Source organism: Euleptes europaea, chromosome 8, assembly GCF_029931775.1.
Source record: "Euleptes europaea isolate rEulEur1 chromosome 8, rEulEur1.hap1, whole genome shotgun sequence".
In the NCBI taxonomy this organism is placed as follows: domain Eukaryota; kingdom Metazoa; phylum Chordata; class Lepidosauria; order Squamata; family Sphaerodactylidae; genus Euleptes; species Euleptes europaea.
The window spans coordinates 52,659,198-52,673,051 of record NC_079319.1 but is presented as its reverse complement, the minus strand read 5'-3'; the positions used below and the strand labels follow the sequence as shown (position 1 = coordinate 52,673,051).

The 13,854-nt window shown below is 44.0% G+C and overlaps 1 protein-coding gene across 1 annotated transcript in view; it reads left to right on the top strand.

Annotated features, from left to right (window-relative positions):
* Nucleotides 1–13,854, top strand: part of GREB1L (GREB1 like retinoic acid receptor coactivator) — a 110,030-nt gene that overhangs the window by 71,172 nt on the left and 25,004 nt on the right. The window contains exons 20-24 of the mRNA XM_056854721.1: nucleotides 1,235–1,350; nucleotides 2,752–2,996; nucleotides 5,245–5,798; nucleotides 8,638–8,740; nucleotides 13,659–13,814. Coding sequence (XP_056710699.1) covers nucleotides 1,235–1,350; nucleotides 2,752–2,996; nucleotides 5,245–5,798; nucleotides 8,638–8,740; nucleotides 13,659–13,814 — 1,174 coding nt within the window. The remainder of the gene's footprint in view (nucleotides 1–1,234; nucleotides 1,351–2,751; nucleotides 2,997–5,244; nucleotides 5,799–8,637; nucleotides 8,741–13,658; nucleotides 13,815–13,854) is intronic.

The window sequence follows — 13,854 nt, the reverse complement described above, 5'->3', positions numbered from 1 at the left end:
TTGGCACTGTATTTATTTATTTTCTGTACAGAGTTGTGCCAAGAGATGCTGGGGTTCAATTGCAGGTTTTGTTTTTGGTGGGGTAGGTTTTTTAGAACACAGTTTGGAATTTGGATTTCAGAGAGTGCCAATCAAATTGGATAACTTCCCAGCAGTTTCTTTCTGCTTCTGAGTTTTAAGATTTGGGGTTGGTGTTTTTCTGTGACTCCCTAACACAGACTGCGAGGGTACGTTCTTACTTCACTCATTCTCAAAGTCCAGGGTTGGATGGTTGGAGAGCAGCAAGGGCAGCCTCTCTGCCCTGGGGTGAATGCGAGAGGCAGAAGACTCTTGTCCCCCAGGTTCAGCTCAGGTTGCTCATCCTGCTGAGTTACAACAGTTGGAGGAGGAGGGGGCAGCCGGAGCAGCAGACCCCTGCCCAGTACCAGCACCTACCTCAAAATTATAAAACAAGCCAAGAGACCCCTACAAAACAGCACAATCCTTTTAAACCCAAACAGCACAAAAACAAAACCAGTAAAACTATTTTTTAAAAAGAACCAGAAAGAAAGAAAGAAAGACTCCCTCCCCCTACAACAACCCACCAGGAAAAAAATAAAAATACACTGAAAAATACAGAAATAATAATTTAAATAATGTTTTAAACTAAGTGCAAACCAATCCTAGTATAAAACAAGAAAAGGGTATTTCCAGGCAGACAGCAGCAACCAGAAGAATTAATCCAAGGCACAGATATACCATAGTAGCCAGAAGCACATTAGCAACACTCAAAAAATTCCACCCTGAAATAGAGGCAGTTTGCAGCCAGGCCTTCTTTTTATCGTCTTTGTCAAAGGTAAAAAAACTGTGGGCTGTGAGAGAATTATCATGATTTTGCAGATAGTTAGAGCTCTCCCTCACACATGATCCCTTTTTCCTGGGAGGGATGCCTGGAGAAACCTATTAAATGAGGGAAGGAGGGGGAGAACAGGCCTATGGCCCTTAAAACGTTAGCCTTGGATATTCCTGAATATCTTTCATATTTCCAGAAATATTTGGGACCTGGATACTTCTGTTACCAGGAATATCATCCCAATACCTGAGCATAACCCCCAAATATTGATTGGGAAGCTGTTAGCTACAGAAGATGGCTTGGTTTGGGTGCCTATGTGAAGGAGCATTTGTAGTCCAAAGATATAAAAGATATAATTTTGGAAAATGAATTCCAAACCTTCCTGATGTTCTTTTCTTACAGGCATGGAGAGGGAATGACCAGGAGGATTGGTTTCCTCATACTTACCAGGATTTAGAAGGTCTACCTTGTATCGTTGTTTTAACTGGCAAGGACCCACTTGGGGAAACCTTTCCCAGGTATGCTCAAGATGTAACAATATTGGACATTGTGTTCTGTACCCCCATAATTAAAGCAATAACATTTGGCTTACCTGTGAACCCTCACTGTTATCCTTATATTGGATGATAGTCTGTCTCTCCCAGTTGCCATGTGATACAACATATAGGGTGTGACACTGGCTTATATGGAATTTGAAGGTAACAAAGAGATTGTTACCCTCAAATTCCATATGAGTCAGTGTCATATGCTATATGCTGTGTCTCATTGCAATTGGGAGGTAGCAGAGAGATTACTGCCCTGGATGGTCCAGGCTAGCCTGATTGCCTCAGATCTTGGAAGCTAAGCAAGGTCAGTCATGGTTAGTACTTGGATGGGAGCCTACTAAGGGAGTCCGAGGTCGTTATGCAGAGGCAACGAATGGTAATGTCTTCTTGCCTTGAAAACTCTACAGGGTCGATCTGAGTTGGCTGCACCTTGACTGCACTTCTCATCCAAAGAGATTACTTGTTACTGACAGGAGGCTGTCCTGCCCCTGAAGGGGAAAACAGACTCTCAGCTGAGCCTATGGGAGTGCTGCTGCAGCATCCAATCACCTTTCAGAGGGGGGATGGAATCTTGGAGGGAAGCGCAGGAGTAGTGAGTTCAGGTCTGCCTCAAGGAGAGAGCAGTGATAGCTCAGGTCTGGTTCAGCAAAAGAGCAGACAGTTAGAAAGGTAGTTCTGCCAGGTAGTGTGGCAGAGTGGTTTAACTTCACCGCTTGGAGAGAATAGAGTACCTGATTGTTAGGTCTGTCTCTGGTAATAAGCAGACCTTGTACCATTTAGCCTGACTCTTGCGATAGGGTAGGCAGGTGTGGGTGGAATCCTACATGTGTGAGAGGATCCAACCTAGGGGCTAGTCAGTGAAAGCCTGTTTGTACCTGCAAGCATTAAAGAAGATTCTGACTACTCTCTAAACTAGTTTAAATTTATGTGCTTCAGCCAGTTTTCTCCTTTGTCTACCTGGTGACCTGTGCTGCTGATCTGTTCCTTAAAAACAGCCTGTAAATAAATAAATCTTTGTTATTTATATAGAACTCCTGCCTCAGTGATCTCTGTGTTCTATTTGCTCATCACAAAACTTACCTCACAGCAGTGACCCCAATACTTGCCTTTATACTTGCTCCTTTAAGAACATCTGGCAACCAAGGGGAGGATTTACAGTTCAAAACAAACCCGGTCCCCCAAAATCACAAGAGGCTGTGTGGGTTGATAGAAAAGGCCTGTCTCAACTACTAACAAAGTGTCCTTTTCTGTTACAGGCAAGCCAATCCTTGCCATTGCATTTCCAGAATAGCAGATGAGAAGTTCACATTTAAATGGCAAAAATGTAAATTATTTTCAGAACTCTTTATATATATTTATACATTGATTTTCTAGGTCCTTGAAATATTGCGACCTTCGACTGATTGACTCAAGCTATTTAACTCGTACTGCCTTGGAGCAAGAAGTGGGCCTGGCTTGCTGCTATGTTTCGAAGGAGTCGATCCGAGGGCCCATTGTGGCTCTTGATCTAAGTGAGAAAGATCAGGAGAAGGCCAATGTTATTGAGAATGATGCCGATGAGCTGTTAATTGACCTGGAGAGACCCCAGAGTAACAGTAGTGCCATAACCGGAACCTCAGGTTGGTTTTTCATCTTACCCTCCAGTGCTGCCCCTTTCAACTAATGCCCCTTTAAAACTGGATGTTGGGCTAAAGAGGGTCAATAGCCAGCTGTTAAGCAAAAAGAAGAAGAAGAGTTGGTTTTAATATGCCGACTTTCTCTACCACTTAAGGAATAATCAAACCGGCATACAATCACCTTTTCTTCCCCCTCCCCACAACAGACACCCTGTGAGGTAGGTGGGGCTGAGAGGGTGTGACCAGCCCAAGGTCACCCAGCTGGCTTCATGTGGAGGAGTGGGGAAACAAATCCAGTTCACCAGCTTAGAGTCCGCTGCACATGTGGAGGAGTGGGTAATCAAACCCGGTTCTCCAGAGTCCACCGCTCCAAACCACTGCTCTTAACCACTACACCACGTAGAAGGAGGTAATGCATTGTTTATTGGAAGAGGAAGAAATGCAAATAGGATAGCTTGTTTCAGGAGAGGGAAGGGTAAGGTACTGAAGAAGTAGGAGAGAAATTATGTAGGTCCTGTCCAGGACATTAAAAAATGCCTAGGCTCAGCTCTGCTACTTGGGCAAATAACTGCAAACAAAAGCCTCAACTGCACATGTTGGCAATTGTGAGGTTGAAACCTATTACAAACTGTAGCAACCAAGTATGACTTAATGGTTAGGGAGAAAGTTGATTTTGAAGCCATGCCCATGGGAAAGGGGGAGGAGTGTAGCAGTTTCTTTGGGGCTTGGCCTTTGGCCAGCTTGGTTTCTGTCTAAATATAGCAAGCCATATAACTGCTACTGAACAGACAAGGGAAGGCAACTGCAAGGTATTATTAGTACTGGATGTCTGCTTCTTCACTAGAACAGCCGCACTCCAAGATCTAACCTTGAATGTAGGAGGGGAGGATTAAATGTCTTTCTAATTTGCCATCACAAAAACTACTTATTTTCTGAGCCGTCATTTCCTCTGGTTTGTGGTCTGACCCACAGTTGTGGTTTGTGGATGGCAACCCAAAAAAAAAAGAAAGGAAGTGTGGTGGGCCAAGATTCCTTCACTGCATTTCAGTCTCCTTTGTGTCTCATAGAAGGCGAAGCTACTGGATGGAGGCAGGGCGAGGAGGGGGCATTTGGCCTGGGCCTCAAGCCCAAGGGAAGCCTCAAATTTAGACATGTGGTGATTTCTTGACATTTAATAAGCTTTGCGACTTGTCTGACTTGTTTTGATGCCTGAATTTGTTGTAATGTGCCATCACTTTTGGTTTTTATTACAGCTAGCAGTTTCAAAAGCTGGAAATGGCTAATGATATTTAACCTAGTTTTACACCCAGTGAAGAATCTTGATTGTTGAGACAAAATAGCAGAGAATTGTAAAGAAATAATCCTGATGGTAGAAATATAACAGATGGTAGAGATATAACAGAGATATCCAATACATTTAATAGCTCATAAAATGATCATCTTTAGATTATATTATACACTTAAATATCTTTTTCATTTTATAATAAGAGTGAATATTTGATCATAAAATGGTGTAGAATTGCAGGACAACGTAGTCTGCCTGACCTATTCTTGTAGTTAATTTTTTTGTAACTGTATGTTGGACATCTTTATCTTTTCCCTTGCCCCTTTTTTTCCTTTTGTACCCTTCCTTTATACAATAATAAAACTTTTTTTAAAAAAAGCTGGAAATGGCCTCTCTGCACCTGTGAGAGGACCTGGATAAAGTTAAGGAAGTGGAGACTGGTGCCTCGGCCTGCCATGCCAGTCTCTTATGCCCCACAGAGCAACTCAAGCCAGATTTGGCTCAGGGTTTGCTTTATCTTCTTCCTTCTAGAGTAGATTTGGCTGGTAAATTTAAACCAGTTTGTGAAATTAATCTCCTGTCTTCACTGTGTATTGGGATGTGTGGCCGCCGTATGATTTCCAGGCCTTGAGAGAGAGTCCGTTCACAAAAGCAAGAATTTCTCCAAGTGTGTCTTTTTTCACTCTCACTTTTTTTTGCCAGTGGTACAAACAGCAAGATGCTGCGTCTGGTAGTATTTCCCCTTCTGTGCATCTGTTAGAGCTGATGCAAACATGCTGTATAAAGCTCTTGATCCTTTTAATAGTAGTTAGGAGCAGTAGTTAGAACCCTGCGTAACAGCAAAACCTGGTTAGTGTTAACCATGGGTGGGGTGGTGCCAGCTGGTGGGAAGAATTTGGCATTGTTAGTGGAATTTGCCGACTGTTCTTCATCTTTGTCCCCCCTCCCCACACACACACCTTTCAGGTTCTATAGCTGAAAATGGTGTGAGCTCCTCCAGTGCCACAGACAAGTCTCAGAAGCCACCAGCATCCCTTAACTTCCAGAATGTGGTCAACAGCTCAGTCGATGAAGGCCTCACTACTAGCGAGACCTTGAAGCAAGAATGTGACTCTCTTGGCAACCAGATAGCAAGCAGTACGACTTCTAAACTGTCAACATCATCCTTCTCCATCAGCCAGACATTCCAGTGGCCTAACCAGTCTGTGAAGGAGTGCAAGGGCTTGCGTGTGGCCTTGCCTCGGGTTGTGATCTTATCTAAAGCAGCCTATTGCCTCCTTGGCTCACCGAAAAGTGGGCAGCAGCCTTCTTCCTCCTCTCTCCTGCCTCATGCTGATGTGTCTTGGACAAGCTCTCTGAGGCCTTTGCTGCACAAGGACATGACCAGCGAAGAGCAATCTTTGTACTGCAGGCAATGGACTACAGCTCGACAGCACCATGCGGACTACGGAAATCAGAGTGAAACGGCCAGTGGGAGGAGCTTTCACCCACGGCGGCTGCTTCTGACAGGACCTCCTCAGGTAAAAGAATCACTTGCTTTTGGGGGGCTATGGCAGCAGGCTTGAAACCCAACCTCCACTTCTACACGAATAAAGGGGAATTCCATTGGCTGATTTTTCTCCTCCCATGCCACATCCACACTGTTGCCAAAGGTGTGCTTTTTGTGAGGAGGTGCTGTGGGAAACAGGAGACAGGAAAGCCATGTTCCACATGCCAGACTCTGCTCACAGTTCACTGTCTCCAAGCCTGAATGTTTAAGGACCCTCCAGGGTTACATTATGAATTTGGTGTTGGGTGTCTGTGTCTAAAGTTGACATGTTGTTACTTGAGGCTGCTTGTATTATTTGGATTATTATTGTGTTTATTAGACACTTTGCTTAAGCTTTGAATTGAACCTTCATGCTGTTTCTTTAATTGAGTAATTGAATGTTTAACTTGGCTGAAACTGAAGGCCTAGATTTAGGGTGCACAAATATAAGTGAAGATGCAGGAATCCGTGATAACAGTGAAAATGCCTTGGAATGATTTTCTTCCAGCCTTCTGTACACATGTGGTTCCATCACCCCATAATGCACTATGCAGACAATTTTGAAAAGCTGGAGCAAATTTGTGGGGTGATGTAACAGCAGCTACTAATGCATCATTAACCAGTGTTGGGTCAGTTCATTATGAGCCAGGACACAACGGCCTTGGGATCTGGACTGGAGACTACAGTGATGATTGCATTGTCGTTACTTTGCCAACTCCATGCATTTCCTACCTTAGGTGTTCAGTGTGCCTTTACAACCTCCTCTCCGTTTCCTGTTCTGTCGTGAAGAGCTGCTGCCCTGTGTTATCTAGTTCTGATCTTGCCTCTGTGAACTGCCTGTTACATTTTAGGTATTATCCAGAAATCCGTGTGTAGGCAGAAATGTCCTTGACAATAAAGAAGGCTATCACTACCAACATTAAAAACAAAAACAAAAAGAGAGATCTAACTACCAGTAAATGGGTAGCTCAGTGAAATGTTGTGGGTTGATTTCTTACACTGTGCTGCTGTGTTACTATGACAGTTGAAAGGAACCTTTTGCAGTCCTGTGCTCATTTGTATAGGTTCATGTAAATGAATTGCTTCTATATTGACTGATTAGAATATTGGGCACAGCAGAGAATAAAATTTAATACATGTTTATGCTGTTATTAATATATTTATTTCATTATTTCTGCTAACTGGTAAAAAGGTGGAATTACTCAAGAGCCTGATACTACTCAATTGCTGTGTAGCTGGAAGGTACATATTACCATCTCTGCTTTAATAGGGTAGGATTTTCTGACCCTAAGAATAAATAATACCGTATATACTTTGGTATAAGCCGACCCGAGTATAAGCCAAGGTGCCTAATTTCACCCCAAAAATGGGGAAAAATTAGGCACCCACTTATAAGCCGAGGGGGAAATGCACCCCCTCCCCCCCCCGCAGGCTTACCTGACCGGGCTCCAGGCGTGCAGGTGGCGGTGGCAAGCAGGAGGCCCCGCAGGCCGCTCCTGGCCCGCAGGGAAGGCACGCGGGCAGGTGGTGGCGGCCCCCTCCCTGCGCGCAGGAGGCCCCGCAGGGTCAGCTGGCAAACGGGAGGACCGGCCCGGGTGAGGGGAAGAAACCGCCGCCGCCCAGCAGAAGGCGGGGTGGAGTGGGGTGCGGGGTGAAGAAACTGCCGCCACCGCGCAGAAGGCGCAATTGCGCACGCGATCGGGTGGGGTGGGGTGTGGGGGGAAGAAACCGCTGCCGCCGCGCAGAAGGCGCGATCGGGTGGGGGGTAAGAAACCGTCGCCGCCGTACAGTAGGCGCGATCGGTTGGGGTGGGGGGGAGAAGGTGGGACAGCCCGCCCATCAGCTGGCCGGCGGGAGCGCGCTAGGAGAGGGCCCGGCAGGCGAATTACCGTATTGACCCGAGTATAAGCCGAGGTGAGTTTTTTAAGCCAAAAACCATGGCTAAAAAACTCGGCTTATACTCGAGTATATACGGTACCCTACTTACAAATCCCTTTTGGGTTATGAAGATCATTCCGCAATAGAAAATAGAATTGTTATGTGCATAGTGGCTAGTGATGGGGAATGAGGCTAGCCAAAGGGCAGTTCCTGAGAGTGGCACCTATGCTCTGCTTGACAGTTACTGGAACAAAGTGGCTTTCTACTTTCCAGTGTGACATCTCAAAGCCAACTGTAAAGTACCAGTTTTGCTGCCCAGAAGGTCATAGAGTGAGCAGAGCAGGCACAATGGCTGTTAAATAAAGAACAGAGGTTTTGTAACTACATGAAGAGGTGTTTGTTTCTACCCTTATGAAAGGACATGAAGATTTCTGGAATACTATGGACCCTAATCCTGAACTGGGTTCTTACCCCGAGGGTGTGTGTGTCATAAATTATGAGTGCCACAATAATTGTGGACAAAAGAAGGTAGCCTCCCAGGGTTGGTTCCAGCCAACTTTTTCATTCAACCTTAACAATTCCGGTCTTGAATACATCCCCCATCCCACATTGCTTTTGCCCATGCAGGACTTACAATCTTCATCATATATTTTATGTTAGTCAAAAAGCGTACACTCCACCATCTTTTAACAATGGAAAAGTTTGATGGATACAAACCCCAGTGAACTAGTTACTGCTTATTGATGATGAACTATTGTGGCTTTCCAGTATTATCGTGTGGTATCTTCGTATCATTTTCTTCAAATATAGCTGTTTTCCATTAAGTATATTGACATATTTTCCTCAAGGTCCTGTATTGAAATGATTCAACAGTGAACAAAAATGTATCTGATATTGCAGGGTTGCTTTTTATGATACAGATTTTTAAGAGAGTTTTTTCACCTCTGGATTAGGTGGGAAAAACTGGCTCCTACTTGCAGTTCCTGCGAATACTCTTTCGCATGCTGATCAGGTTACTGGAGGTGGATGTGTATGATGAAGAGGCCATTAATACCAGTAAGTACTAAAGAATATCTCCAAATTGGAGGAATGGGCATTAAAATGGCAAATGAGATTCAGTGTGAGCAAGTGTAAAGTGATGAATATTGGGGCAAAAAATCCCAGCTTCACATATATACTGATGGGATCTGTGCTGGCAGCAACAGACCAAGAAAGGGATCTTGGGGTGGTAGTAGATAGCTCGCTGAAGATGTCAACCCAGTGTGCAGCTGCTGTGAAAAAGGCAAATTCCATGCTGGCCATAATTAGACATGGAATAAAAAATAAAAGTGCTGCTATCTTTCTGCCCTTGTACAAATCTATGGTGAGATCACACTTGGAATACTGTGTACACCACACCTAAAAAAGGATGTTGCAGAACTTGAGATGGTGCAGAAAAGAGCAATGAAAATGATCAGGGGATTAGAGCAACTCCTCTATGAGGAGCTGTTAAAATGCTTAAGGCTTTTTAGCTTAGAAAGAAGGCAGTTAAGGGGAGATATGATAGAGGTTTATAAAATCATGCACGGTTTGGAGAGGGTGGACAGGGAGACGCTTTTCTCCCTCTCTCATAATACTAGAACGTGGGGTCATCTGCTGAAGCTGGAGGGTGAGAAATTAAAAACAGATAAAAGGAAGTATTTCTTCACACAACATATAGTTAAATTGTGGAACTCCCTGCCCCAGGATGTGCTGATGGCTGCCAACCTTGAAGAGAGGAGTGGACATGTTCATGGAGGATAGGGTTATCCATGGCTACTAGTCAAAATGAATACTAGTCACGATGCATACCTATTCCCTTCAGTGTCAGAGGAGCATCTTATTATATTAGGTGCTGTGGAACACAGGCAGGATAATGCTGCTGCAGTCGTCCTGTTTGTGAGCTTCCTAGAGGCACCTGGTTGGCCACTGTGTGAACAAACTGCAGGACTTGATGGGCCTTGGTGTGATCCAGCATGGATTTCTTATGTTCTTATGCCTTATGGGGGTATCTCATTTCCCCCTCCCCCACTGTTTCATCTTTTCCTTACCTGAAATCCCCTATAGCCTCTCCCCTTTTCCTGCTTCCTTCTTTCCTTCCAATCCATCAGCCATCCTACTTTTATTTACCCTACTGACTTTAGCTTTTCCTCCTTCCCTCCCCCTAGTGGCCCCTGCCGGCGGAAAACTATGGCCCAGTTGTGCAATGAGGAACCCATAAGTACTTGCGAGAGGCATGACATCTTCCACTGTATCCCCTTCCGCTTATTATTTACTATTTCCCACCTGGCAATCCCCATATCTTCACATTTCCCTGCTTCTTTTTCTTCCACCCTCCCACCTGCCTGCCTTTTAATTGCCACCTATCTTCAGCTATATTTATTTTTTCTTTTGTACTCTGCCTTTCTCCACAGTGGGGCCCAAAGCAGCTTACTTCATTCTCCTCTCCTCTATTTTATCCTCACAACAACCCTGTGAGTTAAGTTAGGCTGAGAATGTGTAACTGGCTGAAGGTCACCCAATGGCCCAAGGTCAGCATGACAGAATGGTGATTTGAGCTTGGACCTCCCAAATCCTGGTGTGAACACTAACTTACTACACCACACTGGCTGTCATGGGGTGACTGCTGTTGAATAGTAGCAAGCAACCAGGCCTGGGTTAGTCATGAAAGTTGTGTGGTAGCAAGTCACCCAATGCTTGCTGGTGAACCTGGCCTTGATGAATCCTCCCTCAAAGGCAAAAACAACCCTGGAAACAAGACCTGCCCTCTTCCTGTTTTTTTTACTGAAAAAGCCAAGGCTTGAAGACTGGCAATACTTTTTGGTTTCTTAGCTACAGCCACTGAGGGCATCTATTTCTTAGAGCAACAGATGCTGATTCTATGATTTTGGTGTGTGTGTAGGGGGGTAATCTGGGGAGTTTTTCCGGTTTATAGAAATATGTCTGGTTTGTTCATGGCTCCAATCTTTAGAGTTAAGTAGCAACAGATTTAGCTACAAGGAGAATGAGATATATTAATGATTCTCATATACTTTAGACCAGGGGTCCTGAATGTGGTCCCGTGGGTGCCTGTTGCCTGCCAAGTGCTTTTAGAAAGTGGGAAGGGGCTAGGTGGGGCATTGTCCAGCAGGGCTTCTGATTCACTGTGCAGATTAAAAGGCATCCCGTTAAACAGAGCTTCTACTTGAAATGTTGACTTATGTATAACCTCACTCCATGACATTCTGTTGTTGGCTCCACCTCCTGTCGCCACCCTCTGTCAGAATTCTAAAGGTGCCCACAGGCTGAAAAAGGTTAAGGACTCCTGTGTTAGACATATACAATTTGCAGGTTCGCTCATCTGCTTCAGATTCCCTTATGTTCTTAAGATAATTGTGTTTTGATGTGATGTTTAATATGAATTTCCTGTGGCTAATCTGATCCACAGTTACTTTAGCACTCACTTTAAATGACAATAATACTTTGCTGTAATGGCCAATGTTTATAAATATCCAGATTCCTTGTACAGAGTTTCATAGTGTCATCTAGTGATTCAGATACAAAGCAAAACCGTGGTTTATTTTAACTGTGGTTAGGTTGTGAAACTAGGATTCAGCCCTCAGACACCCAGTGTATCCTGGCTTATATTGGTCAGTCCTGGGTTTCAACGCCTTTGCTTTCCCCCTTCCTCTTCGCTAGAGACTTAGCTGGGGTGCTGGCCTGCTTCATGCTGGCCAACCAAACCCCAAATTTCACTACATCTAAGTCCCTTAACATTGGTTGGTGGCAGCACAAGTTTAGATAGGCTACACTTGGTCATCTTCTGCCACTTCTGGAATGGAAGCAACTACTGAGTGATGTTTGCAAAGCTTCCCATCTCTGCTCCATGGCACTATTATGACTTCCTGTGGTGATCTGGCACTCGTTCCTCACTGGGGGTCTCACTTTGGCAGTCTCTTGCTATTGTAAACACCTGCTTGGGGAGTGGAAAGAAATTCAGTTTTGAACATCCTATTTTTGGGGTGGGGGGTGTCAAAGCCAGCCTTCATTCTCTGTCTGTGATGACAAGCAGGAAAAAAGCCAGAGTCATTGGAGTTTGTGCAACTTTTGTTACGGGTTCATGGAAAAGTTGTAGTGCCATTCTTATCTTCCTTGAGTGAGAGATAAGGATGGGCTGGAGAAAAAAAAGCAAAGCATTGCATGAGCTGTGTCTGTCAGGCGAGTGGGCAGGCTGTAGGTCAAACAGATGCTCATTGTTGCCAGCACGTATCTGAGTAGATAAAGGGACCAAAGCTCTGTTGCTCTGCAGCATGACAGGTTGGTTCCTGATTGTAGCACATTGGTCTGGATCATTCTGGTAAGGGCTGTGAGGATGCACTCCGGGGTAAACATAAGGAGTGTGATCTTTGTTTTGCAGAGTAGGTTGTGCTGATTTTGTCTCAGCATGGTGATTATGTTTTGCGAGAATCTGGGGCTGGGGGGGGGGGGAAGAAAAGCACTTCATATAAGTATACCAAATAGTCATCGTCCCCCAGCCTTACCCACCCTTTGTTACCAAACTTCTACTCCTTATCCATCTTTGAAATCCTCAATGGGGATAGCAAATAGCTTTGGCAACCCACCCTAGTGAAGCTTCTGTGCTCATTGTGGACCATTACCTGCGAGGAATACAGTCTCAAGACTTAAGGAGATTAAAGTTTTCTTAAGAGGAGCCAGTGATTTTGGTTTTCCCCTCCCACTGCAGACCCCCACATTGCCCCCTATATTCTGCCTGGGGGGTCCACTGACCTCCAGGTTTTGTAGATGTCTGCCTGAGAGTCGTGCTCTTAGGGCTGATTCTCTTGACAACTTGTCAGCTTTTCCTAAATCAAGTTTGTCAAGGCACCCCTTAAAAAGCAGTCAGAACAGCCCTGAACTTTAGGATTTTTGAGAATACGAATACCTTTACTGAATAAAGGATCTATGAGGTATGCAAAATAAAGTATGAATAGATCTGTAGTTCTCTGCAGTGGAAACTGTAACAGTTACGTACAGATAATGTTTTTCCCCCCATGAACATACACTCATTGACAAGGAACCAATGTCTGAACCCTTTTATCAAGACTGTTATTTGGGAATAATAACATGGATATAGTAAAGTTGAAATACATACATAAGTTATATATTACGCTAAAGATGTAAGCTGAAACCAGTTCTCCTCGGTATGTACGTTAAAACTAAATTCTCCTTGATATATAAAAAGCAACAGCAAGGGGCATTTGTGAAGATACTCCATGGAAGCTGAGATGACCAGTCCATGCTGTGGGCTTTTGAAAAGATTCTAAGTCTTGACATATTTGTCCCAGTGTGCCAACTATGCTCCTCAGGCTGCCACCTGCTGGCTGTTGCCCCCCTTAAGGTAGCCTTCCTGGCATTGACCAGAGCGTGTGCTTTTCCTATTTTACCTCCCACCCTACGGAACAGGATCCTGGAAGAGCTAAGCACCATCTCTAGAAGTGTTTAGGAGACACATCAAGGCCATTTTACTTGCTAGGACTTTAAATGGGTGTAGGTTGTAAGCATGTTTTTTAGGGTGGAGATGAGTTATTTGGGCTTTAATTGTGTTTTATATGTTTTAAATTTGGGGTTGTAAGCCAACTTGAGCCATGGGGATAAGTGGTGTATAAATATTTAAATGACTGAATGAAAACTATCCACTGCTAGTGTATATCTGAAAAGTTATTCTATCTATGACTATTTAGGACATAATCTGGGAGATTAGAAATGCATACAGCCATTATTGTTACTGTCCTAGTGGAATCTGGATTGTATACCAATCATGTTGTTGGCATTTTTTCTTGTAAGAATAGAATTGCTGGATCCTTTACTGTCCATATCTGTTGTAATTACTGAAAGTATAAATGTGATATTCACAAAGTTCGTTAGAAAAACACTAATAAATACTATGTTTTTTTATTCACAAATCTTAATTTTTGAGATCATACTGAGGACAATGAAATTGCACAGTCCAGCACTGATCAGTGGCCTGATGTTGAAATCATCAGTAAAACTGCTTTTGACCTCAGCGTACATGATCCAAAATATGTCTTCATGAGCCCAGTGTATACGGAGCAGTTGCAAAGAATCAAGCAAGGTAAGTGAAAACTGATTTTATTACTGCTGTGTGTGTGTGT